The sequence below is a fragment of the Fulmarus glacialis genome, unplaced genomic scaffold, assembly GCF_000690835.1.
Source record: "Fulmarus glacialis isolate BGI_N327 unplaced genomic scaffold, ASM69083v1 scaffold23037, whole genome shotgun sequence".
Taxonomy (NCBI): Eukaryota; Metazoa; Chordata; class Aves; order Procellariiformes; family Procellariidae; genus Fulmarus; species Fulmarus glacialis.
This window is the reverse complement of record NW_009225432.1, coordinates 31108-43310: the sequence shown is the minus strand read 5'-3', so window position 1 is coordinate 43310 and position 12203 is coordinate 31108. Positions and strand designations below refer to the sequence as shown.

Genomic DNA, 12203 nt, shown 5'->3' with positions numbered 1-12203 from the left:
AAACACAGCAATCTTATTTTGTAAATCCTGATTTTTTTTTTTTTTCTCACCATGAATATGTAATACTGAACCACTTGTAGATTTGACTTTTTTTGTAATCTACTGCATTTAGGGGAGTATTCTAATAAGCTAGTTGTTGAATACTTGAACAGTAGAATGTCCAGTAAGATCACTGTGTAGGTTTGCCGTAGATTACACTGCCCGCCTTAAGAAGTGAGGAAATCAAAGTGCTATTACGACGTTTAAGATCAAAAGGCTTATAAACATAGCAATCTCGGTGGTTAACCATTGAGATCAGGAAGATACCTTGTATTGTGATATTAGTGTTATATGAAAATACATCTTTGATGTGTTGTTCCTGGCAATAAATCTTGAAAAGTAATATTTATTAAATTTTTTGTATGAAAACATAAAAGAGCGTGGAGATTATTGAGCGTGGAGGCACTCCCGACTAGTTAGCTGTGCAAAAACAGGGGCAGGTGCCGGTTTACGTTTCCAGGACCTGCCACTGATTTCGGCGGAGTCAGTTTTTTGTTAGGTGAGTACACGTTCCCCTCTGGCTCTGAATCAAATGGAAGGGGTTTGGAAGCAGCGTGTCCCTTGTTCCCAGTGTCTTTCGGCTAACGTACCTCCCTGTACTGCCGAGAGGATGACGATGTGACTGGCGTTGTGCAACGAGTTTACTCCGCGTGGGCCAATGAGCTACCGCCAGATAGTAACCAAATCTAAGGAGCTAGGCAAGATACAAACTGCTGACCTGGATGGGAAAGGATCCATAGATGAGACTGATTTCTAATGGGCAAAACGTGCTTCGTAAAGCATAAAATAAACTCTTAAAATATTCAACACAACGGCTTTTAATGCGTAACTAATGCAGCCCCTCCCACCTACAAGGGGCTGTTAGCTCTCTGACAGTCTTACTTTAGCACGCTTTCCTGGGGAAGCTGCAGACTTGTTTTGGTAAGGTGCAAGTACAGAGCTGAAGGAACAATTAACAGTGTAACTAACTCAACTGAAAAATAATATAAAATAGGGTCAGGCTGCTTCTTGCACTTCAGCTTAAACCAACCCGCTGCAAGGTTAGGCCACCTCATCCATGTTTTGTTTGCAGTAAATACAGATACTTTATATATAAAGATTGCTGAGGTATGAATACAATGAACACTTAAAAAATCTGATGGCAAGACATACTCTGTTCTGTACCTTCTTTACAGCTATCTAAAAAAAAAAATGGATAAAAGCTATTCAGTGTTACTTTTTATTTCAAACTCGCTGTAAAAGGAGATTTCTAACTTGTCGCTACACTACGGTGAAAGGGGGACTGCTCTTACTCTTCACAGTCACATGCCGCATAACTTACGTACCGGAGAATCATCAGTTTACTGCCTGCTGAATGGGAAGTCAACAAGATTAGCTTCATCTGACCACTCCAATAATTCCTTGTCAAACAAATCCCACGAGTATTTATTTCCCTTTGTTCCCTGACTTCTACAATCTGCAATAAACAAACACGTCATGGCTAAAGAAGCCACTTAAAGATAATAGAATCTTCCACCTGCCCCAGAAACACAAAGGGAGGCTATTAACCGAATGCTTTTCCGTACTTTCGATGTTGAATTAACCATCTTCCTCAAGTCTACTGCTCACGTAGGTCTCAAATTCAATGATGCAGAAACCAGTTACCGCTTCTAAATGACCGAAACGTTTATACCTGAATTTGTAGGAATAAATCTGAGCCTGCTTTCCATTAAGCAAAGGCAAAAAAAAAAAAAAATTAGGGCTTTTGCTAGTCCTGGGAACATGTATTTGACAGGCTACTTTGAAACCTACTGAGGCAAATTCTAATTGCAGACTTAATCATTTAACACAGTGACAAAGCTGTTTCAATCTCCGAAGACTCATTGTAGAGCAAAACCTGGGTTCCTCAAGGTTCAAAACTTGTCAAAGCCTTGAGCGCAGTATTCGTTTCTTTCTTTCCAGCCTTTGCTGTGCTACAAAGTACTGTACTGACCATGCGGAGGTTCTGCTACTGCAGAGTTTCTCCATACACAACTTATTTTTCCCATATAACTCATTTCATCGCTACCTCATAGTGTTACAAAATCAGAGCTGCCCAAGTTGTACAGGGGGAGCGAAGAGAATTCCGCGAAATTGCTATGATGGTATTTTTAAATTACATCCTCGTATCTCAGTGGTAGCTTCAAAATTTACACAGGTGAATTTAAAACAAAACCAGTCTTCCAAAGCCCAAAACCACCACCAAGCTGGGGGCTCCAATATGGAGTGTTTTTCGTTGTCATGAAAATAAATAGAAACGTGAAGTTTAAGGCCTTCCCATTAGAATACCAAGGCACATTTATTTTCGTGGAAATTATACTTTGCTAATGCGTAGTTTACTACTCTGGAAAGATACAGCCTGTTTAGTCAGGAGAAGTTTCCCGCTGCTAGTGTGTGTTTGTTCTATGGATCCTTATTCATCAAAGAACTGAAAAATGTGTGCTTCCTGAGCTGCCATTTAAACATAAGAGCTTTAAAAAATATATATACATTACTCCCCCTAGCACCCTCAGCTTTGCTGTACCTACAGCTGATTGAACCTGTCGAGTCTGGGTTTGGTTCAACTCGAGCTGAACATAGCCACATCAAAGCCGCTGCACCTCCGCATGGAAAGGGCCCATCTTGCGCAGAGGTAACGAGTGAAAAGGCGCTGATCGTGCACGTTACATCAGCCTTAACGCCAATATATTCATGTCATGGGGGAAAGACAGCCTTGGGAACAGCTATTGCCGCATCGCTCATAGGAGCAAGTGACAGCTAGCTAGCGCTTCTACATCTGAATCCTAGCAAGTGAGTAACATAAACCAGTTTAGGGCCTAAACATGAGACTAGCATTTTCAAGCAATTTCACAGATGAAGCTGTTTTCCTTTCCGCAGAAACACCACTTGTTCTTACACCAGCTGACACACCCGCGCAGCAAGGGTTAATACCACTAATCAGCTCTCTGCCAAGCTAGAAAATGCGCAAGGCTACGCTCTCCCTTGCTCCTTGAAGACTGCACGATTCAGCGCCTTATCTGCCAGCCCCAGCGCCGCCGCCCCAGCCGTCAGGCTGAAGTTAGCCCTGCCTCCTCGGCTGTCCAGGGCCAGACCGCTACCCTTGCCATTTGCAGAGTCCCTCTGGAACTGGTCACAAGGCAGAGGCTTAATGTTTTTATTAGTGTATGCAAAGATGAGAAGTTCTGACAAGGGAAGTACCAAACTCAGCCTTTTCCTCCCCAGAAGATGGAAGTGATTGCGTAAGCTCCCCCGCCCCTTCTAAACGGAGCAAGAATATTTAAGGACATTTAAGAATTTTTCAACTTCCTCCTTTTCAGTATTGACACCAGTGGCCACCATGATTACTGTTTACCAGTGCGCACACAGTTAGCTTTTAAAGGTTAGCCATCCTTCCCAAAAAGAGGGAAAAAACAGTAAAACAGCTGTGCAATGATTAATTCCAATTTCTGGGGGTGAGGAGGAGGAAAGGTGTGGAGGCTCAGCAGATGGCTTACCTAGCACTGGGGCAACAGCGGAGCGATGTGGTATCAGACAGGGCATCAGACCAGAGCTCCAGCCCAGATCTTCCAGTGAGCGCCTTCTCTGTGATGTGCAAATTGTTTCAACCAGTTTCTCTACAGGGTGGAGAAATAAATCTCTATTCTTTTCATTCTAGCACTATGAGATCATATTATTATTATTAAAACGGGGCATGCCCGTCTCTAGAATTATAGCTCAAGACACTTTTCTTTAAAGATCTGATGCAGCAAATAAAGCAGTTAAGGACCTAGATTACCAATTCCTACTATTGAGGTACTATGTCTCAGTTACACTAAAGGATCTAACTTTGACAGAATGGGAGCGAATCAGTGCAATTCTCATCCAAAAAAGGTGCACTGTCAGCTCTCACAGGAACCAATTCCCAGCTCTGGAATAACTGAAATGGATAGTAAAGGAGGTAGGTCGGTGGAGCTTAATTCCCTGGACAATTTCCAGGTTACAGCTGAAATGCCCAGTGACACCACATCATTTTCACAACTCTTTTACCGTTCCTCAGCATAAGCCGACACCAACCAACCAACCAACCAAAAAGTCCCCATCTAAAAATGTCACCTCATTGCCACTGTGGAAAGGACAAGGTCACACGCTACCAGGTTCCCTTTTAATTATCTAGGGAAAAAAAAAAGGTGAACAAGGTGGGAGGACTGTGTTCAAAAATACTTGAACGAGTTGATGAAAAAATTTGCAGTATGAGTTCCTTAACCAGCTTGCTTTACCTTGAAGAAATTGCTTACCCTCAGTGCTGCCCCAACTGTCAAAATAAGCATATTCATATCCCTCCCAGGTTCAGCTGCAGAATGCTTTGATATCCCTTTGATGAAAGGCTCCGTGTGCTGCTATTCCCCCACCCCACATCTTCTCGTTCACATAGGTTTTTGGATGCTAGTTAATGCTTATTAGAGAAGAAAAAAGCAGAAAGCAAAGAAGTGGGGAGTGCCTTTTATTAAAGCTAATTTCTGAGGCCAACCCACACTTCCCACTGCTGGCTAAAAGACTCTTGATACTATTAACTCTGTTTGCTCAAGCCTGCGTTGGGGTGTTTTCATAGAGTATGAAACCTTTTATCAGATACTGATATAGGCAAGGAGATAACTACTCATAACGTGCAACCTGGGATAGTCTAACTACATTTTACATCTTTCTTATTCCAATTGCAAACAAAAAAATATTTCCTCCATCTTTTTCCTTAAAAAGAATCCATTTTTCAGTCAAAAGCCAATGAGATGATGATATCAAAATGTCAATTAACACTCAGCCAACGTGACCCACATGCAGAGCAGCGAGAGGGAAGGAAGTTCACGCTGACAAAATAAGTGCCTTCAGAAGGCTACTTGACACCTCACTTGGTCAAAGCTTTCTGTAGCAAGGAAAGTTTTGGTTCTTAAAATTTTCCTTTTTTGTTAGAAGCAGGTGCCCTTGAGATTATTCAAGTCAAGCGTAACACAGAAACGCAGCTATGCAATGGTAATAACACGCTAACATATGCTCTTGACCCTGGCCTAGAGAACTACAACCTGACAGATAATATCAGAACTAGCACAAAGCTTGTTATTCAAAACAACTCTTGCGATAGTTAAAACCTTCTTACCGATCAACACTGGGCAAGGCAGATTTTACATCAGCCTGCTTCCTCTTTACAAATAAATATGTAAAAGGCCGGTCTAGCTTTTGATGTGTGTTTAAACACAAAAGTTCTCTAAACAAATATTTTTAACTACTTTGATGTAAAAAATAATGGAAACGATGGATCTGCACACATTAGAAAGTGTTTGGCTAGGAAAGGACTGTTTCACTATCAGCAAACAGCACAGACCAAATTAACCAGATGATTCATTAAAAAAAAAATAAAACCAAGGCTGGCTGGTTTGGAATAGAGAGTTATTTCTCTTTAAGACAAACATGCATTTTTCAATGTGAGCTCTGCATTGTGGGCTTCAGCCAGTCTCAGACCTACAGATATTTCAGAGGAGTTCAAAGAAGCTCCGAAAACAAAAAAATCCAACATAACAAACAAACCCAAAGGAAAAAAAATGAACCAAAGAAATTGTTTTTGTGCTTCAATAGCAGTTTCAGAAGAGAACAGAGCCTTAAATATTTATTACTTTTAACAGAAAGGTATGCTAATGCTGCTTAGAAGCAAATTGTTAATAGAAAGCCATAGGCAAGACTTGCAAACTGCTCATTTTACTCTAGCTCAGTTTCCAGCTTCTTTTTTTTTCCCCGTAAACCTGATTTAGGAAATCAGGTTTGTGGTTCAAGAGCATGTCAGACCACACCTCTGCCAGTCATCTGCATGCAGGTGGATTGCTGATAAAGAAAAACGCAAAGACTGAGAAGACAACCTTGGGCTTAAAGTACAGAGACATACGGTAACAATACAGCCTGGATGTCAGACCATCACGTAAAGCACCCATAAGGTTTGCAAAAGGGAAACTTTTATAATAGTCCTGCTGCACAGACAAAAGAAAGAACAGTTTTGAGCAGTGACACCATCTAAAATACAGAAATGACCACGTTTTCAAACTAACTGACTAACTGCATTTCTGAGAGTATCCAAGAGACAACTTTTTAAAGTAACTAAGCTCTACATACAGCTACAAAAAGCCTAGGAACCTCACAAATCAGGAATTACAGTAAGAATCACGCAACTACGCACTTTTGAGAAAGTGCACTTGTATTTGTTCTGACTTTCTAGGCTCTAACACCTTCAATCGATCTAGCCCTACATTTCTTATTGTTACAAGATCACTGTTTTAAAAGGAGGATGTTCCCATGCTATCAGTGAGGTGATGGGAAACAGCATTGTAAGTAACGTAACAAAGTATCCTAAAGGAAAAATCAAGTGTTCTCAGCTACATAGACCATGATTTAATCTACCCAAGCCTCCTATAAATGTATGACATTCATTTGTAAGGGTGCATGCAAGTATGTTATTCAGTTAAGATTAAAACTAAATTGTAATTATAAGGTTGAACTGTATATAACAACAGTATGTGACGATACAAACTATATGTGGTTGCCCTCTGGTTTCTAACACTTGAGTTAAATGGATTTGGAGAGGAGAAAGGCAAGACGGGAAGCTTCAGAATCCAAAACTGTTAGCAGTGATAGTTTGGGGCGTACTTGCTCAAGACCATCCACAGTTTTCACAGATACAATCAGCGTGTTTGCCAGTTTGCAAAAGCAAGCGTAAGGTCTTTTTCCTAACTGGAATGAAATTAAAAGAAGTAACTGAAGTGATTTTGTAAACCCAGCATGTCTGTTACTGCAAAATCACCCAAACCTCTCCTGTAGGTATCTGTTCCAACCACGAACATCATGGGAAATTCACAAAGGTCCAAGCAAAAGCAAAGTAGAAATAATGGAAAGTTAAAACTGCAGTCTAGAATATGTGCTTGTACCACTTTTTAACAGTTTATTCGCTGTAAGCACTTAAAGAAGCCATCCCGAAAACATACGCTAAAACTTTAACATAAACTATTAAATGATTCTATCTTAATTACTCTTATTTTTCTGATAAATACTTAATTAAACATCCTTATACCTCTCGTAAGTCCAACAAAAAGGTGCTTTTTACTCCCTTCCTGAGCCCATACAAAAGACAACAGTAAACATACCTCAGGCTATTCTTCCTCCAAACCCAGGTTCATTTGCAGCCTCGGTTTTGCGTGTTACTAGGAAAGACCTTTTTGCAGAGCCTGAAGATTGGTAAGCGTTAGCAACCTTATTGCAAAGCACTGTGAGAAACATCACGCAAATAGGCTGAAAGAAAAAAAAGAAAATGTCTTCTAGCAGGCATGCAGAATCTTTTTGATTTATTGCAAAAGCAGAAGTTGTTTATAGCAGAAAGATGCCGTTCAGCTGACAGTGTCTTGCTGTCAACTGCCGACTTGCTAACTCTCATAAGGACCTGTGTTACACTACCAACTCTAACACTTATGGATGTGAGTCTTCTTATTAACCTAAATGAGGATATCCACAGTCGTAAGTATATGTCAGTAAGATTTTTCAAAATTGCTTCACACAAAATGTCTGTGGTCACACTGATTCTGAGAGAATGATGAAAGAAAATTGCTCATAATTTTATTTTAAACATTTTAAAAAGATAAGCATACAAGTTACAAAAGCAGTATTAAAAAGCACTGTGCAATTAAAAATTACCTCCCTCTTAAAATAAGAAATAGCTTGGGTATCGCTAACACATGAAAAACAGTCCTTGCACACAGTCAAGGCCTGATTTTGAAACATGAATGCATGAAGATGTGTATGCATGTTTACATGTGAACTTTTCCCAATAGTAATGTTTGCACATCCAGGTGACTGCATATATAAAACCAATCTTCATTCTTCCAAAGACTGAATGCATGATCACTTGTATCCACAATTCGGGTTAGAAATACAGGTTCATATCAAAACTGCACAAGCACAAACTACAGTTATTTTGAAACCCCACTGAAAAAGTGAGCCTCATATTAGCAGCAACATTAAATCCTGGTCAAAGATTTATTTGAAGTAACCTCAGTTCGCCTTACTGTTGCAAAGATTATCTGAATAAACCATGAACTTCCTAACACAGAGAGAGAAAGGATTAATTTTTACTAAAATAAACTAAGTGTTCAGAAACAAGCAAAACACTGAAAAACTGCAGCTGCTAACAGATCACGAAAGTGGTTTTAACTTTTGCTGTCATCAGCTGATGCGATATTTTAATAGTACTAAAACATACATAGATCTAAAATTTTGCTTTTATAAGAGATTTTTCTTTCTATAAATACTACACTGGTTTGTACAATATTTATGTCTAATTCCTAAAGACTTAACAGCAGTTAACAACAGTTCATTACAGTTCCAAATGACTAAAATACTTAATTAACTAAATTTCTTTAAAAGTTTTATCTAATTTTGACTTTGTATTTTTATGATTTTTCATTATTTTGAATTGCTTCCTACTTTTTGCACATGCTTTCCGAACACAAATTTGGCTGTCTACCCATGCCATCAAGGTAATACTTCAGACTTTATGACTTCTTAAGCCTTCGCAGTTTTAACTTCCTGAGACCACTTTCAACTTCTTTTTTTCTTTTTTGGGTAAGCTTCTCTGAAGACACAAGCTGCAGTTCTAAACAAGATGAAGGCATCACAGGCAATTCTTCAGTGGTTGTGCTTAGCTCATTTTTGTTCGTCTGCGCTATATTGTTCCTCACAGAAAGAGGCCAGGAGAGGTTTTTTCCCAAAGTTAGTGACTCCTCATCAGATGCAGCCTTTGTCAAGTCTTCTTTAGAAAACAACCTGGAATTAAGTGGGATCCTCTCCTCCAGGAATGGACATAAACAATCATCATCACGCTTACTCATTTCTGTATTGCTAGGAATTAAAGGAGCCCCTTCAGAGGATAGTTTTTTTAAATGCTCTAATTTTTCTTCTGAACCACAGCTCTTTTGTTGAGCCTGTGCTTTGGTCACTTTTTGACTTTGTTTTGGTCCTAGCAGTGCTGACTCAGAGCTACAAGGAAGGTTCTCGCTTAGAGGACTCGACTTCAACCACTCCACAGAGTGAGGTTTTTGCTGGCTGCTAACATCATCTGGCTGTCTCCGATTAACATAATTTTCCAGCTCTAAAACAGGAAGCTCCAAGTTGCTTTCAGCTGTATTTATGCAGTCCTTTAGCAGTCCTGTACTCCTACATTTCACTTCAGATTGAGGACTCAGAGAAGTTTGACGGTCGTTCTTTCTGTTCCCTGTCTGCGAGTCCGCTGAGCCAAGATACACTTTCTTGGAGTCCTTGCTGATTTGCGGTTTGCTTGTGCTACTTTTCCTTGGTTTTGTCCTTTTCACACTGCAATAAAAAGGAATTTTGTTTTTAAATTTTAAAAGAATCTTCACTGCCTTGATCTGCCCTTCTTACAAACTCTGAAACACCACTAGGGCAACCTAGACTGAACGTGGAAAAAAACCCTGTGTATCGTCTTGACAAGCAGTAATGTTTGTCTAGTATGGATAATACCAAGTGTTATCCATCTGATTTTCCAGTGCACTAGGGGAACCCTATTTATTAATGACTAAGCCATGAAGGAGTTCACATTCTATTCCAAGAGGCAGAACTGGATTCATCACAGATGTTAAAGGTCAACACGGCATAAGTATATTGAATTCCTTCCCAAACTGGCTAGATAAAATAGTATTTCATAAGTGCCTAAATGATTTCAAATCATTCCCATATATTCACACGCATAATGTATATCTAAAGAATAGAGGGGGACAGGCGGGGAGAGGCAGCATGTGCGTCTCTGTGTGAGAGTTTCTAATCTCTATTTTAGAACGTTCCTCTGGAATTTTTCCCAGGACATTTCAAAGCATTACTTTAAGTTAACCACTACTCATCTAGTATCAAGCCCGTTCATCTGGGAAGGACTTAGGTAATGCAAGCAGATTATATTCTAAAAGGAATTGTACAGGAAAATGGGATCACAAGGGGCCTGATGGAGTGTCAGTACATTAACACTCCTCAGCAGCATCTACAAATCCAGGTTTCACATAGGCTGGAAGATGAACTTTATGCACAAGTACTGAAGCTGCCTATGTAAGATTTTGTGTCTAAAGATATTACTATAGATCGTCCCATGCTGAGACTGTTTTCTGCTGCTCTGCTGATGCCAAGCAGTTCCCAGGTCAGCGTGTCTAACTCTTCAGAAAGCGGGCTCTTCCAAAATAGGTAGAGCTGGCATACCTCCAAATCTAATCTCGTTTCTAAAAACAACACAGATGAGACAACATGGGTAAAAAGAAAAGTTGCCAGGGTTCACAGCAAATTTCACAGTTGATTTGGGGCTACTGGCAGCTTGTGCAAGAAAGAATGGCATCCTGGTACAGCAGAGGACCAGTAAAATGCTCAGCTGACCAACTAACCCTCCCCATCCGCTACACCAGGGACACTCTTTAATTGTGACCAAAGATCCAGACTACTATCGTGGTACATTGCAGGCTCTCAAAATGAACAAAAAAATATATTTGCAAAGTGTTTTTCACCAGATTCAAACATCACATATTTATTTTGGCTCAGAGCTTCATTCAAGGAAAAAACCACGCTGTTTTGACTCTGCCTAGCGCTATGTGAGATATCTATGTGGGTTGTAATAGCTTTTTTCACCCCGTACAAAACAACATCGATCATTTTATGTGCTTATCCACACTAGAGTAGTCGTCTCCTAGTAATTTAAAATAATCTTTTGTAAAGGAGTTTATATTATTTGAAATTTTATCACATAGGCTAGATTCTATTTACCCAAATTTTACCAGATTATAGATTTAACACCTTAGAAAGAATAGTGACATACATTTCTTTCAAGATGTCTTGCTTTATTTGTTCATTCAGACTAATCTTAAGCTTCTTGTTCTCAGCAGATTCAGCAAAATATTCAGACATCCCATTGGAAAGTTCTTCCTTCTGCTCCAAAAGAAGAAACAGGTTTAAAACGTGACACATCAAACTATGATTATTCAACATAAAACTCCATTTCTAATACTGACTTACAGATGTTCTTTATTATTTTGATCTGAGCAGTCTAAGAGAAGCAGAATTATTTTTAATCTTCTAATATTTGGGAGTCTAGTCAGTTCCCTCCCCTTTCAGAGTCCCAACGAACATACTTCATATGCTAAAATATACCGCAAACAAACAAGACTGTAATGTAAAGGATGTAGCTTTCCAAACCGTCTGAGGAAACTGTTGGCAAATATTTGACATCTTTGTGGCTCAAACTGTGACAAATGCCAGGAATCTCTCTTGCAGACAGGAGCATGTTTGTCAGGTTTTTTTTCTGAAGAGACTGACTGGCGCAGTGGTCTATACACTTATTCTCAGAAGAATTCCCATAATTTTCCATACTTACAAACAAATATACAGAGTGTTATTGGCTCATTTAAGAAGGCAAGGGTTAAAACTTTTAATACTAACATTCAAACGCTCACAGCTTGTAGCGGTTGGCTACCACGGGACAACAGGGGAATTCTTTCTGGTCTCAGCTAACAGCAGCACCATGGTTTTATATAATGCGAGATTGGGGCGAGAGGGAGGGAAGGAAAATGCTCTTTTTCTTCAAGCTGTGAGCATTTCCTTTCACAATGAAACAATCTCAGTGAGAGAAGGGCCATTTGCTGACTTCACTCTTAACTACCACATACTTCAAAAAAGTACTAGCTCGGAGGCTATGGAGGGGAGAGAAAAAAACGTGGCAAAGTCAAGAAGAGAAGAAGCTTTGTGCATCTCCTTTTCTTTGATCGCATTTTTCTTCAGCAGCCTGCACGATGCAACTTCTGATTGGGGCTCATCAAATGTAGGGAGCGCTTATTTATACTGTTTCTTGCTCAGCACTGTGAAGCTAGCGCACTGGAGCCAGGCGGTACGAAAGAACTGAAGAAAGCAGAGAAAGACTGCGGAGGCGCAAAGCCAAAGCATGTACATGACCGCTGCCTGGAACACCCCTTAGGAACCTGTCACTTACAGGGGATTAAGTCCTGCCCATTTTTATTTTTATTTCTATTTTAAAGGAGAGGGGGTAAAACCTCACCGCTCTTTCCAGAAGAATAAGCCAGTGAAAACAACTTCCT

The 12203-nt window shown here is 39.8% G+C and overlaps 1 protein-coding gene across 1 annotated transcript in view; it reads right to left on the bottom strand.

The window, feature by feature from the left end:
- Positions 1-8615: 8615 nt before the first annotated feature.
- Positions 8616-12203, bottom strand: part of SLX4IP (SLX4 interacting protein) — a 31777-nt gene continuing 28189 nt past the window's right edge. The window contains exons 6-7 of the mRNA XM_009582483.1: positions 10931-11040; positions 8616-9432 (exon numbers count right to left, since the gene is read on the bottom strand). Of these exons, the coding sequence (XP_009580778.1) occupies positions 8616-9432; positions 10931-11040 (927 nt within the window). The remainder of the gene's footprint in view (positions 9433-10930; positions 11041-12203) is intronic.